This window comes from Globicephala melas, chromosome 6, assembly GCF_963455315.2.
Source record: "Globicephala melas chromosome 6, mGloMel1.2, whole genome shotgun sequence".
Classification (NCBI taxonomy): Eukaryota; Metazoa; Chordata; class Mammalia; order Artiodactyla; family Delphinidae; genus Globicephala; species Globicephala melas.
Genome location: NC_083319.1, coordinates 18,301,383 through 18,318,259, shown reverse-complemented (window position 1 = coordinate 18,318,259; position 16,877 = coordinate 18,301,383). Strand labels below are relative to the sequence as shown.

Sequence of the window (16,877 nt, the reverse complement as noted above, 5' to 3'; positions counted from 1 at the left end):
ATCACAAGAATTCTTCAGTGGAGAAGTATAATCTTTTTAATAGCATTTGTATCCTGTTCTTTCTTCCCTAGCTTTCTATGAAGGGAATGACTTGGGCTTCTGTTTTCCTATCCGAAAACTTGGGATAACAGCCCCTGCTTCAAAGAGCCACTCTGCGGCTTCTGTTAGATAATGATGCATGTGCCACGCACACACAGTTTGTAAGGAGGGTTATTAAGGTTTCTCTACCAATCAGATATGTTCTATGTGATGCTAGTGGGTAACAAAGAGGACAGTAGTGGAAGTTACTGGGGGACAGATTTTGCCCCAGGGTAAAGACAAACCTTCTGGGATCCACAAATTGCAGAAGTAGAGAATAGCCACCTAGAGAGACAGCAAGCTGCAGGCAATGAGGGTGTTCTACCCAAACGATATGGTAGAAAAGAGACTTTGCATCAAGCTGTGGCCCACGTGATAGATGGCGACCTCATTCATCTTCATGGGTTTACCAAACCGAGTTTATATTGAGTTATCTGTCACTTCTTCCCCTCTAGGAAAGAGAGCACAGCATAATTCCAGGGAGTGAGAATGTTGATAATTCAGCAGTAATTGTAATGGGTTAACATTTGTTAACTATCTGTCATTGGCTGGGCACATAGGTGCTTTATATATGTTCTTACATTCGATCTGTGGGAAAAGGCTGTGAAACTAGGTTTATGGCTAATTTGAAATAGGCTCCTGCCTATGACTTCTCAGCTGGCAAATGACGAAGCCAGGATGGAAACACATGTTTGCTTGCCTCACAGTGGTGTTTCCTGAGAAGGAGAGGAAGGGGAGGAGGGAGGGCAAGGTATGGGGAGGAGGAGAGCATTCACAAATATTAGCAGAGCACCTAAATATTATCATCCATAAATCATTTGGACACACACCACAAATGAAAAGCACAATGTAGAGAAGTAATTTTCACACTCTCACGCTTTTCCACAGAAGTGCTCCATCTGCTTCAGACAGTGACCATATGCCCCCAGTGGCCTGGGAGGTAGCCTGAAGAAACATCTTTATTTTATTCCGTAACACGGCCATGACTGTTTAATATAAAATGTACCTCCATATTTTAGAGAAAATTAATGTACAGTAGAATGCATGTCATCTTTATCTTGTACCTTCATGTTTCCCCTGGGAACATCACTCTTCCCCCTGCCACAATATTCCAGCTTTAGAAGCATTATCTGAAAATGTGTACATTCATTAGTCTAGAGGTGGTTAAAATATCCAGTAAACTTTTTTAAAGGCCTATAATTATATCAACAAATTAGCATTTCAGAGGTTTACAAGGCACCAGTTATTCATACATTCATACATACAGTATCTCAAGATTTTTATGCATTTCATCCACTTAGTTTTCATTGACAGAGCACTGCTGGAATCCCCAGGGACTTCTGGTCTACCCTCAATATTCCTGTCTGCTCCAGCACTGCTGAAACAAACTCTTCTTTGAGTAGTAAGCCCAACATTCTCAGGAAGGCTGTGTTCCTCACCAGCCTCCTTCAGTGCTCATAAACTCCAGCTCATCACTGTGTTGAGAGTCAGGAGACGTTGTCTGACTGTTGTCGCTGCACCTGCTATCTTATTGGACTTATCCAGACAGCCCTAGCCCTCAGAGCAGCTGAAACAACAGATGGGCAGGAGAACTTGAGATGTTTTTGACACTGTCCTTTTGTTTATGGAATCCCCCCTCACCCCAACTCTGGAATCTGATAGGAATTCTCTTCATGACCATTTTGTGTTTTTTCCCATGACACATTTTTATTATTAAAAAGTAAATAATTGGTGCAGAGGGAGATGAAAGAGAATAACATTTCCTTTTGAAAATGGTCAAAAAGGAAATGAGGATGGTGATTTGGTCATGTGGATAAATACACCTTTGCCTTGGAAGATAATTGGCAGTAGCCAGATTCCTTTGATGGCAGGGGAATTCAAGCAGGGAGATGAGAGGGGATAAGAAGGGGAGGGAGGTAATCTGGTATAAGGTTGAGTGTGAGGAAGGTAGAACAGGCATTGCTCTAGGAGGTCTTGAGAGCAAAGGAGAGACGCAATCTAGGCAAATTGGAAAGCTAGCAAGAACCAATGCCTGGAATTGCGGTTCCAGGACAAGATGCCCCTTTGTAAGAAGCGAGATTGTTAAAACAACCCTGAACTAGGGATTAGGGAGGCAGACTGCAGGATATAATTTAATGTCATATGGTTGTAAGCATTTTGCTTGATCTCTCTGTGCCTCAGCTCCATCATCTGTAAAACAAACATGAAACTGCTAGTACACATGTAGTATTGTTTTGGTTCTCAAATGAGAAAACACATGGAAAGTGCTTGGCCCCAGTCCTGACATTCAATTAATAGACGCTGCTATTATTATTAATTTAGTCAAGAGTGAGAGGCACAGGGAGGAGCAAGTGGAAGGGAGATGGAGAATCACTGGATGTGAAACGTAAGGAAAGGGCTTGCTTGCTTGTAATGGGGTTTCTGCTCAGATCTTAAAAAGAGGGCAATAGATCAGACAGTGCCCACAGAATCTCACATGGTGCTTTCCCACCTCTGTGCCTTTGCTTCTCCCATTTATTTTTTCCTGGATGGCGTTCTCCCAAACACCTTCATTATGGGGCACATACCATACAATTCTTATCCACCAGGGTTATTGTAAGGGTTAAAGATAAAAAGTACCTAGTAATATTCATGGTACTATGTCATTTTAGTGACATTTAGATGCTACATTTTAGTGTAGTCCATCATGTATGGGAGAGTGCCTTAATCACAGTAGACATTAAAAATTATTGGATAACTAACTTATATGTGGAATCTAAAATATGACATAAATGAACATATCTATGAAACAGGAACAGACTCACAGACATAGAGAACAGCTTTGTGGTTGCCGAGGGGGGTGGGGGAGGGAAGGGTTAGGAGTTTGGGATTAGCAGATGCAAACTAGTATACATAGGTTGGATAAGCAACAATGTCCTACTGTATAGCACAGGGAACTCTATTCAATCTCCTGTGATAAACCATAATGGAAAAGAATATGAAAAAGAATATATGTATGTATAACTGAGTCACTTTGCTGTCCAGCAGAAATTAACACAACATTGTAAATCAACTCTACCTCAGTAAAATTAAAAAAAAACAAATAAAATTATTGGATAATTAAATGTGCGTGTGATATCAAAAACAAGCAAGACTGGTAGACGTGTACTCGAGGGGATCCATTTTGTTTGTCCCCAGCCTCGCATCTGTATAGTTAATAGTCTTCTTTATGTTTTCCAGGGATCTACATCTTGGCAGTGTGTACCAGTACTGGGTCATCACTATCTCAGGAAACGAAGAAAGTGAGCCATCACCTGCTGCCACTTACATCCACGGAAGTGGGTACTGCGGTGACGGCATCATCCAGAAGTAAGTAGGCCTAACTAACGAGAGGAGTGGGAGCGATGTTAAGTAGGCCAAGACATGGTCAGGGTGCCAAATAGAAGAGCTTCCGGGATACTCTTCAGGGTTGAGCTGTGAGTTACGGGGGATCCTCAGAAGTCTGCCAATTTGTCTGCAAGCAGCTCGCTGGCCTCAGAGAAAAGCAATGATTCTTTTTTGAACAAACACGTTTCTCAAGCCTGTAATACAATATAAGATTTCCATAGAGCTACCATTATGCACTTACTACCAGTATGCCCTTGTTCTATGTGTCCTACAGGATTCTATTAGTTTTTTCCACCCCAGGCCACATTCACTTAACAGGACACAGTGCACCTAGGTTCAAACACTTTTACATTCTTTGCTAGTTACCATTTACATTTCTTAAAACTGCATGTTTATTTATTATTTCTGTTGTATTGTGTTATATCAACAGTTTACAAACTGGGTCAGAGCCTTATAAAAACAGCAAAATATTTCAACTCTCTATAATGTTGAAACCGTGATGGTAAACAGTACTCCAGAGTGAATATTGAATGTGATTATATGTGATTATAAGTTCAGGGAGGCAAGTGTAAAGATTCCACACGAGCAGCCAAAAAAGGAAAAGTGTGATCAGAAGATATAAAGCTGTGTGTCTAAAAAATGGATTTTATTGGATCATCAGTCCATCCATCCCCTGTCCACAGGGCAAGACGTTATGCAACTGAGAAATAGTTGCAAGAAGCCATCAAGACTTTTGCATTGTTGGGGGAAAAAAGTAAATCTTTGAGGTTTTTGTCCTCCAGAATAAGCACAGAAGTATTTTCGGTCACTAAATTGAATGGTTTTCTTCCTAGAGATGAAAAAGAGACCAAGAATCATGCACAATTATGTTCCTTATTGCTAAAATTGTGTTCTTTATTGTGAATATAGTTACTAGTCACACTATTGCTAAGGGACTTTTAAAACTATTGGCAGATTTAATGATAAATGTTACGTATGGAGATGACACAACAAGCTATTGGCAAAATTCCTCCATTAAATGGCACTGTTGGGTGTCACATAATATCTCTGCAACATGAAATTGCAATGAGTATTTCTGTAGGGGGAGGGGCACTCTAAAGAGAATTTGTTTCACAGTTGGATGAAACCACTGATGTACAGAACATGAATCGGCTCATAGGTATAGTTCATATATGAAAGAGAAGGGCTCGATGACTATTTCTTTTAGTTTATCATTGACACTAGTGCTTGAGGTCAAGAGCAATTTAATTTGGTACTGATGACTTTGTGGTGTGTCACATACACTGGAAACCTGCTATGGAATGAAAGGACCAGATAGGAACACAGCAAGGATGACACAGTGACGCAAGGAAAGAGTTTGTACAAGAATACCCATCTGCACAGACATCTGTTATTGGCCAGCAGTTTGCTTTCTGGTCATGACTCAGCATTGAAGGGAAAAGTAGATGTCGAGAATATGATCAGATGCGGGCCGGTGAGTTACAACTGCCCAACTTACTGTGCAAAAAGATAACAGTATGTGCAAGATTCTGCACCCCCATACACACTGAAGTGTGCCAGCTGTTACGAGAAAGGTACTAAGTCAAGTTTCTGAAATAACGAATGACTGTTTTTAATGTTGACATTGATAAAGGCCAGTAATGATTATTTGCACAATTTCAAGTGGCTTGCTGAAGTGATGTATCTCAGGGATATATATTCATGTCTTAAATGTCCTGCGTGTATAATTTCAAAGCTGAATTATCTCAATTTCCATACGGAGGAGATAATGTAAGGATTTTTAAGGGTTGAATTGTGATGCAAACCACCTGATTGCCAAGAATTTGACTCCTCAAGCATAGAAGATAAAACTCCTCGCTTGTCAGAGAATGAAATTGATGGCGTGCTGTCATGTGTAAGATCCTCCTCCAAATGCAACAACCAAACATGAAGATGTGGTTTCTGGTGCTTAATGTAACAAAACTGGGCAAAGGGAAGATAGTCACTGTTTTCTCCCACATTAAGACATCGACTTCTAGCTTTTTTTGTGTGTGTGGTACGCGGGCCTCTCACTGCTGTGGCCTCTCCCGTTGCGGAGCACAGGCTCTGGATGCGCAGGCTCAGATGCCATGGCTCACGGGCCCAGCCGCTCCGCAGCACGTGGGATCCTCCCGGACCAGGGCACGAACCCGTGTCCCCTGCATCGGCAGGCGGACTCTCAACAACTGCGCCACCAGGGAAGCCCTGACTTCTAGCTTTTGATGCAGCTGTTGTCTGATGGAACCCTGAGCACCTGAGCAAGACAGTCTCCAGGGAAGGTGCCCTATCATCTGTGGGTACAAGACTGAGCTACGTATCCAGAATCTCCAGGAAACAGTCACAGTCATTGCTGACAACCCATAATTGTGATTTGGGATTTTCTAGTTTAGCACGAGGAAAGAAAAAGAAACTCACTAGATGTAGGAACTGATCTATGGTTCAGTCTATCCATTTTGGAATCAGATATAAGTGCACTGGTAAAACACTGCAAACAATATTATTCTTCTCGCTGATCTAAAACTAGTAGTAGTAGTAGTAATTTAAATAGTTTTCTTAACAAAGATTTTTAGTATTTTTTTACCTAGAATTACTATCCTGCATAGACATCAAATACATGTTGAATTACCTGCAGGTACCAAATCGTTGTTGACATACTTGGTAGAAAACTGAATGCAGCTTATCGATGATTCCCTAAGCAAAAACAAAACAAAACAAAATAAACTTTGAAGGAAAGAAAGGATGCCGTCTTCACTAATTGGATTTTTCATGGGATGATACACGCTAATTTACTGTACATATGCAAAGGAATTTACAACACTCAGGGCCCTGATGAATGAAAGCACTGGATGAGTCTTATAATGATAATTATAAATATTTATTGAGACTCTACTAGGCAGGAGGCACTGTGCGACATTATGATCTCCTTGGGTCCTTCCAACAACCCCGTGAGATAGGTCTTATTACCATACTTTACGAAAGAGACAACTTGCACACAAAGACTAAAATGGTTTTCTGAAGCTTACACACCCAGTAAGGAGCAAAACCAAGATGTGAGCCCAGGGCCCAGGTTCACATCTGGATTTACCATTGCCTTGCTGTGACTGACAGCCCTGCAAAACTGACAAGTCAAGGAGTAACCGCTGCTATCGGCTCTGTCCCAGACACTGTGCCAGGAGTCAGGGTGCTAGGATGACAAAGCCTCTGTCACGTCCTTTGGCATCTTAAAGCCTAGGATAGAGTGCTCTCAAGTAACAGGCAAAGGCAGTCAGTTTGACAAGTGCTCTGATAGATGGGGCCCCTTGTCTTTGGACTCAGAGAAGATGGCCACCCACTCCAGCCTGGGAGGTCAAAGAAAGTTTCTCAGAACCTGTCTATCTAATGATAGGTCTGTCATGCCTAGAAGATATTTGTGGCGACCCTAATGTTTTGCTTAAACCAATAGAACATATTGTTTGGGTGCTGAGGGAATGGGTTAGAAGTGTTCTTTGTGGCTTAGGGAAACCAGCCCAGGTTAAAAAAAAAAAAAAAAAAATCTCTCCCCAGATAACCCACGAAATAGCTAAGAAGCACAAGGCCACCACCAATTTCCAGTGCAAGATTTGCTGGCAGAGACTGGAATATGGGCCCAGCTTGGAATATATCAGCAGAATTCTTTTCTCATGGGTTTGCAGACAGGAGAGAAATTGGGTGGCTCTTCAGAGATCAATGCAATGTCCTAGTCATTGTAAGGATTGATTACAAGGCACCATCCTGCTACTCTGACACCTCCTAAAAGCAACAAACATTTCCCAGTGTAATTGCCCGGGTGAAAGGCAAAGTCTGAGGCTTCTTCCATGCTGGGACAGGTCCCAGCTGGTCTCTGGGGATGAAGGGGCAACTGCCACACACTCTGCAGAGACCTCCCAGGACAGGTGGGTGGGCATGGGAACTGTGACTCTCTGAGCATCTACTGTATGTCGCACGCCGGGCCAGCCGCATTAAGTTACATTCCATTTTTGCACCAACGCTAAGGAGTAGGTGTAATGATCTCCATTTTAGCCCATGAGAAGACTGAGATTCAACGTCCCGAACAGCACTGTCCAATGGATTTTTCTGCAGTACTGGAAATAGGTTCTGTGCTGTCCAATATATTTGCCACTCCCTACATCCAGCTATGGAAGACTTGAAATGTGGTTACTGTGACTAAGGAATGGAAAGTTTAATTATTTTTTATTTTAATTGATGTAAATTGTCAAAGATAGAAATATCAGAGAGAGAGAGAGAGATTAAGGGACTTGTCTGAGATCACACAGTTTGGAACATGGGGCTCTAAACCCAAGTTTCTGTTACTAAAAGGGTGGGAGGGACTTCCCTGGTGGCTCAGTGGTTAAGAGTCCGCCTGCCAATGCAGGGAACACGGGTTCGAGCCCTGGTCCGGGAAGATCCCACGTGCCGCAGAGCAACTAAGCCTGTGTGCCACAACTACTGAGCCTGCGCTCTAGAGCCCGCGAGCCACATCTACTGAAGCCCGCGCGCCTAGAGCCCGTGCTCCACAACAAGAGAAGCCACTGCTATGAGAAGCCCATGCACCGCAACGAAGAGTAGCCCCCGCTCACCGTAACTAGAGAAAGCCCACATGCAGCAACAAAGACCCAACACAGACAAAATGCAGATAAATAAATAAATAAATGGATGGGAGTTTTCCAGAAAGTGGTAACCCATCCAAACTTTCAGTTGTTACTCCTCCTTCCCTTTCCTTAGGTCCAATTCAGAGAGCATTGCTCATTTTCTGCCCATCCTAACCACTGCAGAATCATCCTTAGGTGATGAAAATAATTCCTCAAAATAAAACGAGAGGGCATTTTTATTTCTTAACAGCATAGGACACAGGCCTTAGAGTTCTTGACACTAAAAAATGACACACCCAATGGAGAAGGCAGTGTTTTCTGATCTAAGGAAGATCAAACCTGAACACATGGATGGAGAAAATCTTTACCTTTAAGTGCACTGGGGGTATGGGGATAGGGCTAAGGCAGGGCATCCTGAAGAACAGCAGTTATACCTTAGAGACTCCAAAATTCTCTTCAAATTCTCAATTTTAAAGTGGAAGTGATGGGTCTTCCCTGGTGGCGCAGTGGTTAAGAATCCACCTGCCAATGCAGAGGACTCGGGTTTGAGCCCCAGTCCAGGAAGATCCCACATGCCGCGGAGCAGCTAAGCCCATGCACCACAACTACCGAGCCCGTGTGCCATAACTACTGAAGCCCGCGCGCCTAGAGCCCATGCTCTGCAACAAGAGAAGCCACCACAATGAGAAGCCCACGCACCACAACGGAGAGTAGCCCCTGCTCAGTGCAACTAGAGGAAGCCCACATGCAGCAAAAAAGACCCAACACAGCCAAAAATAAATAAATAAAAATTTTAAAATAAATAAATTTAAAAAATAAAATGGAAGTGAGGTTTCCCAGACACGCTGGAGCAAAGTCTGTGCATCCATTTGTTCATTCATCCTCCTGTTACTCCCACCTGACTTGCTAACTTAACTAAGGAGATCTCAGCAAATGGGTTTGAAGCAGGAATTCTACTTTGTCATCAGAAACACAGTAAGGCAAACATAATAGAATCTCACAAATTCACCTTGTACGCATCTCATTTGGAAGAAACAGAAAACTCAGACAGGGAAAGGGACTTGCCCGAGGCCTCACCAGAAAGTTCCTGGCCCCGGAGAGGGACTTTTCCATGTCCAGCTGTGGGTCTGAAGCTGATCTGACACATTTCCCCCTCTATATCCATTCTGCAGAAGCCAAGGTGAAGAATGTGATGACATGAATAAGATCAATGGGGATGGCTGCTCCCTTTTCTGCCGACAGGAAGTTTCCTTCAATTGCATCGGTAAGTCCTTGTCCTTTCTCTGGGCCTGGCTGGAGAAGTGGACAGCGCAGAATGGCTAGTCAGTTACAGTAACAGCAATAGTTATAACTAAATGATAATTCACTCCTTTATATTACACATATTTATTGAGTACCTCCTAGGGGGCCAGGCACTGTTGTAGGTACTAGTGAATACAGCAATGGAAACAAACAAATGGCAGGTATCCCTGCCCTCATGGAGCTTATGATCTCATAGATGATGGTGATGATGGGCAACCCTTTTGATCAAGCTTTACCTTACATACATTATTCCTTTTCTTCATGCCAACTTCCAGGTTAATTGTTAGCATAGATTTTTAAGGCTTTTATTCTTACTTTAGAGATGAGAAAAATCAAAAGCCAGGGAGATTTTAAAATATGTCCAGAGTCACACAGGTTAGGATTGAAGACAGAACCAGGACTCAAACCTGATTTTGTCCGATTCTCACACACAAGCTCAGTTCATTTTGCTATACAGTCTCTAGCCAGGATCTAGTCTCTCTGACTTGAGGAAAGAGAAATAACAGACCAGCAGACCAGCAGACCAGCCTGTGTTTAGAAAGCAAATGTCCTTTTCCCACCTTTATGGAGTCAGATGGGAAATTTGTTTTCCTCTGCCTTCCCCAGGAGTCTGGCTGATCTTGTTGTTTTAGCCCCACTTGGGAGGCCCTGGTCAGCCCGGGGCTGGTAAACAGACGGGGGCTGGGGGGCAGGGATGGAATTTTGAGCTGGCCCAGATGAGATCATGCTTCCTTTAAGATGCAAATCGATACCTGAAGATCAAAGGTCCCCTGGCTAATCCCCTGGGCTGGAGGTGAAAACTAATCACAATTCATTTGCAAGTACAAAAGAGAGAGGTGTTCCATCTAAGGAAGGGATGAAAATGTCAGTGGGAAGATTTCTCACTGAAAGGCAATTTTCTAGGAGGACTAAAGGGGAGGAAATGTCATCGGTTCCTCGCGTTTGCAGCACACTGCAGGCGAGCTTTTAGACCTTTCTTCCCCTGGTATATTGTGAGCTCTGTGAGGTTTTTACCATGTATCATTTACCTTGTATTCCATTCTCAGACACATTTATTGAGCACCTACTATCTCCTTGGCACCACGTGTGGGCTGAGCAACACAATAGAGGTGGCCCGAAACCGTTCGTGGATGGAAAGAAAGGAAGGTATGGAGGGAGGAAGAGCAGGACAGTTTCCGGTCAGGGCCTTGGGTTTTTAAAGGGCAGAAGATTTTTTTCTCTCTCTTCTCTGTTGATCTGAGTATGATTCATAATAAAACCTTGATATGAGCCTAGTGGTAGGGTGGAAAGAGCCTTGGACTAAATTTAAGAAAACCAGGATCTCTGGTCCCAGCTGTGCTGAGAACTTGCTGCTTGAAGCTGGCCAAGTCACTTCCCTAGACTGGACCTCAGTCTACCTCCCATAAATTGAAAGGATTGGGTTAGGTGGTCTCTAAGAGCCTCATCTGCGCTTCTGTTGTGTGGTTTCCAAAGTGTGTGATGATTTCTCATAATCGTGAGTTCTGCTTGAACCATCTCTTGCCTTTGCCATCATCCTCGTGGCGCCCAACATCACTGTCAGATCTTGCTGGAGAGTGTCCACCTATTTTACTGCCACCAAGATGGCATGTGACTTCAGCGCTTATGGGAAGAAGGTACGATGTGGTTAAGTTAGGATATGGTACTGTCCATGGAACAGATCTGCCAATGACAATCCTTGGGCCAGAACTGGCCTACTGCCTATATTTGTAAATAAAGTTTTCTAGAACACAGCACACCCATCTCTTATTATCTATGGCTGCTTTTTTGCTACGACCCTAGAATTGAGTGGTTACAACAGAGACCCTGTGGGCCAAAGAGCCTTAAATATTTACTATCTGGCCCTTTACAGACAACATTTGTTGGTCCACGGATTTGGGGGTCATTGATACTATTGGTTGCTGGAGTCTAGTGCAAAGAGGAGGTGAAAGTTATGACATGGTTCACCATTTCTTAGAAAAATAACTGAATTTTATACATACAGTGGTAAGGCTTAGGAGACTGTGAGTCCAGTCCTATCTTGCTTTAGCTCTTTGGGTATTCCTTCCCCACCTACACTTTGGCCAAAATGACTGGAATAGATCATGATTTTCAAGCTGTGTTAACTGAAAGGCTTAAGAGGAGAGGAGTGAAGATGAGGGAGTTACCAAGAGGATGAGACTTGGAGCCTCACAGATCCACTTTATGTACTGTTATTCTGTAGTACATCCTAGGAGTTCTGCTGCTGATGATGATATGTACTGAACACCTATTGTATGCCGAGCACATGTATAACTCTCATTCTCCTAACGACCCTTGTAGTGCCTGCTTCTCAAAAGAGGAGGCTGAGGCATGGGAAAGTGAACTAAGGATATGCAGTGAAGTGGTAGAGCTGGGACTTCCACCCAGAGAGTCTGACTCCAGAGCTAACTGTGCTGAGCTTCCTGCAAGATATCTTTTACAGGACAGCTCTTGGTCTTGTAGGGCTTTGGCGGTGAGCAAGGAACATACTACTGTGGAGCAATTCGTGTAATGGAATACAGAACTGTCGGTGGTGTGGATGGTGTCCAGGGAAGGCTGTCTGTTCCCCCTGTGTATTGAGTTTAGTTGTGTTAGAGGAAGGACCTCAGCTATGCACCCCCCAGCTCACCATTTAGAATTCCATTGTAGAGACACAGAGATTCCGGACATTCCAGGAAGAAAGGAGTCTGTCCAGAGATCCCATTGCCTAGGAACTATATCCCAAGGACGAACTCCATGGCTTTGAGTCTAGAAAGGCATCTTCCTCAAAGAAGAAGAGTTGAAAAATAGACAGTGAATCTGTGGCTCCCAGAAGATCCAGGTTTAGTGAGTCAGAGAAATGAGACTGGAGTGTGGGAGGCTTGGCTGGGGTGCATGTTGTTCTCATCACTGCATGTGTCAAGATGGTGATCAAGATGGTAGCCAAGAGAACAGGCTTGAGTGAGACTGACTTGGGTTGATATATGGCTTAGACATGGGACCTTCGCTCAGCTTCAGTGTTCTCATCCAGAAAATGGTAACAGTCCTGGGACTTAATTGTGGAAGATATTTACCAACATTTGTGGACACTTATTATCTGAATCCCTTTCCTAGATTTAGGAAAGAACTCTCCTTGTTGTAATACTAGTGAGGCAGAGCCCCACGACAGAAGTTGGTCATGCAAACATGCCCTCCTCCCAGTCTCCCTTGTAGCTGAATGTGGGCATGTGACCTACGCTTTCCCCCTGACCCCCAATCATACACACCAACCCAAGACTGAATCAGAAGACATAGGGACCCTGCAGACATCATTTTGATGAAGATGGCGGGAGTGGCCACAACCCATGTGTTTCCAAAGTACCAATGACAGCATCTAGCATGAGTGCTGAAATGACTTCGTGTGGCCACAGCTCTGAGATGTCTTCGCCAGAGCAGTCCTGGGAGCTAATCCTGAGCTTGGAATCAGGCTTCAAAACACTCTCCAACCCTCCTAGGGAGACTTCCATAAGTATCCAGTATGCTGTGAATAGACTTTGCTTGTTTGCTTGTTTTGCTTAAGTTAGGCAAAGTTGGTTTCTGTTGATCGTCACTTAGAATCCCTACTGAAGATTGTTCTCATAAGATGCTACGAGGTTTAGCCCCATTCCTAGCAAGTTGCACACTAACCATTACCTCCGTGTGTGTTGAGGTGGGGGGTGAGTGTCAGCCACACCACCGTGTATGGATACCCACCAGGTGGCATGCCTTATGCCATGCACCTTTGTTTAACGTGAGCCTATGTGAGATCTCTTATGTCCAGATGAGGGATCTGAGACCCACTAGGATGCCTGAATTGCCCAAGGTCACACGGTTCCTAGAGCTGTGATTCCCATCTCCAGACGGAGAGCCTCAGCATTTTCTGCTCTGCAGCTCTGCCTTCCCGGCTGCCTCCCCAGCTGAATGATTCCCTTCCATCCTTCCTTCCATGTTTTCTTCGTCCCTTCCTTCGCTTCTTTTTTATTTTTTTGTCACCGACCATTTAGTCGGGCGAATGTTTTCCCTGGCTTTGGTAACACCAGTGTGAGGGTGGGTGACAGATTTATGGTGGCATTCTCATTCACTTCGCAGGAGCCCACACATCCGGAAGTATTCCCAAGGTGCCAATGTGTTATTATGTAACACCCTGGGACTTCCCTTTCCCACTTTCCCACCCCCAGAGCCCTCATCCCCAACACATAATAAGTTGCTTGTTAAAAGGAACACCACCCACAAGACCTCTTAGGCAATGAGGCTACGTCCCTGGCAATGTGGAACTTATCTTGTCCTTTTCCCCCCTTTTTAAAATATAACATACACCAGGCCTGAAGTTTCAGTTAAAAAATGTGGTATCAGTGAAACGATAACTCCCCACACCCCATCCCAACAGGCTCTGGCTGGAGGCATTGTTCGCAGTGTTGGGAATTCTGTTTCTAAAGCACTGAGTCATAAACTACAGACAGGCTGCTGATAAAAGCTGAAGGAGGGAAGGTAATGGTCAAATTAGTCAGACAAAATGTGAAGCATCCCCAAAAGGGGTTATACGCAGCAATATATCTTGAGCGGGTGCTGGAAATGCGCTACCTTCGGAGATGGCGCTTAATCCATTACAGGAGATGCGACTGTGGGGGCCTTCTCATGCTGTGTTGATTTAGCACCCTGTGTCTTTCAGGAGAGCTGGGTCCAGGTCTTAGCTCAGACTTGAGAGGCTGGGTTGCAGCTTTGCGTCTCACCTCGGAGCCTCAGTTTCTCCCTTTGTGAAATGAGAGTGATCGTGCTGAGGGCCCTAAGACTTCTTTCCGTCTGACAGCGAGGAATCCTCCATCTGTCAGGCATCCATTTAAGGGCTTTGGGGTTTCAAATCCTGCTTGATGCTGATATATAGTTAAGAAAACAAAGCAAACGGACCCCCACGTTGTCTTTCCCAGACACACGCACATACTCCCTGCCTGTCTCTTTTTCCAGCTCCCTCCCCTCTCCCCTCCTCTCCCCCGTTCCCTGCCATTAGCATTACTTTGTCTCTGGTCCGACACAGCATCTCCAGCCCTGTCCTAGAGCCAGGGCCAATAACTCAATTATGTGTGAGCAGATAAGGAGGAGGAGGGATCAATCCACTTCCCCACAAGTCACTGGGAGGGGCGGGGGTCACCGAGCCTTGTGGCCCCTCTGTCAGGCCGCCCTGGCCTGCTCCGAGCCAAGGCGAGAAAGGAAAACAAGAAGATGAATCGCCATGTCTTCTTGGTGGATGTTCTGATGAGACTGTAGAACAACAGTGACTGAAAAGGAAAACAGCATCTGGTAGGGGGAGGGGGAGTGGAAACGGAGGAAGAATGGGCTCTGCTGGGAGTTGCGTTTATTATTATTTTTCTTTCTAACAACGTGAAATCATAATAGATGATCCACCTCTCACCTTAAAAAAAAAAAATTGAAATTGAAAAAGAATAAAATAAAACTTCTCCTGGCTGCACGTAGTCCTTCAGACCTCCCTCTGTGGAAAAAATATAGTGACTTGCGCCAAAATACCTTCTTGAAATAAAGCTGCTTTTAACATGAAGACAGGTCTTTAAAAGAGGAAAAGAGAAATGTTAGTGGTAATCATGGGAGTGGTGATGAAGGTGCTGATGGTGGTGATCTGTCGGCTAGCATGGGTGACATGCTTAGTACTGGCATAATGACACATTCCGTAATGATTAAGAGCATGGATTTGGGGTGAGAAGCCAGGCCCAAACCCATTTTATCTGTGCCTCAGTTTTCTCATCAGTAAAACGGGTTAGTAATAGTTCCTGCTTCTCACAGTTGTTGTGAAGGTGAAATGAGGCTCTGTAGGTAAAGCATTTTAAAACAGTGGCAACGGGCTTCCCTGGTGGCGCAGTGGTTGAGCGTCCGCCTGCCGATGCAGGGGACACGGGTTCGCGCCCCGGTCCGGGAAGATCTCACATGGCGCGGAGCGGCTGGACCCATGAGCCATGGCCGCTGAGCCTGTGCGTCCGGAGCCTGTGCTCCGCAAGGGGAGAGGCCACAACAGTGAGAGGCCCGCGTACTGCAAAAAAACAAAACAAAAAAAAAACAGTGGCACCTAGTAGGTGTTATATATGTGTTTGCTACTGCTGTGATTATTATTGTTATTAATATCATTAATTTGAAAGCTATATCAATCTTCCCAGGAACCCTATGAGATAAATAATGTTATTATCCCAGGAGTGTAGAGGAACGAAAATGAGGTTCAGAGAGATTAAATAATTTGCCTAAGGTTACACAGCTAGAAAAAGCAGAGATGGGATTCACAGTACCTAGGCAAAGTCTGCGCACTTAACCATGAAGTTATTTCACTTATCAGGCACCCAACTGTACCAACTTCTTTGCTTAGAACCCTTTTTTCAAATGATTCCATTTACCCTTCCAGCAACTCCATTTGGTCAGAATAAGAATGCCCGTTTTGCTGATGAGGAAACTGGGACACTGAGGTGAATTGCCCTAACTCATACAGGCAAGAGGCTCAGAGACGGAGACCTTACATCCCATCTGCCTACTTCTAAGTTCTAAAGACCGTGTCCAGTACCCAGATGAACCCTCCCCAAAGCAGTAGATAGCCTCTTTTTCACTATTTCTGCTTTGTTGCCATTGACGCAGCAGGAGACAAAAGTGAATGCATATGTCCTTCCTGTGCCTTTTCATGAGTCATGAAGACGACAATTTTCAGTTATTATCCCCCTATGAACATTCCGCTGCCCAAAGCCCATGCCCTTGACATAGTGCCATTCCGTGTTTTGGGTTGTATTTTTGTTTTTAAGAGCTCACCCTCCATTGAATATGGCCACACTGTTTTTTAGCCTAGGAGGAGTTTGACACTTTGTCCCGTTGTCATGGCAGTGTGTTGGCGACAGAGGAGCCTGAGTTCAAAGGTCTATTGGCCACTCACTGAGTCTCAGTCTTCTCTTCTGGGAAACAGGCATAATCACAACGCAGTTATGTTTAGAGAAAGATGGAAATAGCTCCTATAGAGTGTCTAGCACAATACCTGGCAGTTAGTAGACATTTCTGCTATCTTCCCCTTCCTTACTTCCCATCTCAGTTGGCGATGCAGAGGCCTCCTGTCCATCTCCGGGAAAAATGGTCCTGAGCTACATCTTGCCATCATGAGAAGTGGCTGAGGCCCCTTGATCTCAGTCTCCCCAGCTGTAACGTGATGGGGGTGAGCTAGATGAGCTCCCCCAGGCCCTTCCAGCCCCGACTTCCAGAATTTAAATCCCAGATCGTTATTGTTTTTAAACTGTGCATTTTAAAAGAAATTGAGGGCTTGGGGAGGAGAAAGGAATTCCTTTACCCCGGAGGGTCAGAGGGGGTCACCGAGGGGACAAAGACGCAGGGAAGGGAGGTGATGGGGCGGAAGGCTGCTGTGCAGGGTGGGCCCAAAGATCTGCAGTCCTCAACCGGGAGGTCTGATGGACGCATTCAAACACCCTTGAGTCAGCACCAGTTAGGATCAAGCCTGCC

General features: G+C 44.6%; 1 protein-coding gene across 1 annotated transcript in view; it reads left to right on the top strand.

Moving 5' to 3' along the window:
* Positions 1-16,877, top strand: part of PAPPA (pappalysin 1) — a 250,606-nt gene that overhangs the window by 108,780 nt on the left and 124,949 nt on the right. Inside the window, exons 8-9 of the mRNA XM_060299934.1 lie at positions 3,298-3,426; positions 9,242-9,333. Coding sequence (XP_060155917.1) covers positions 3,298-3,426; positions 9,242-9,333 — 221 coding nt within the window. The remainder of the gene's footprint in view (positions 1-3,297; positions 3,427-9,241; positions 9,334-16,877) is intronic.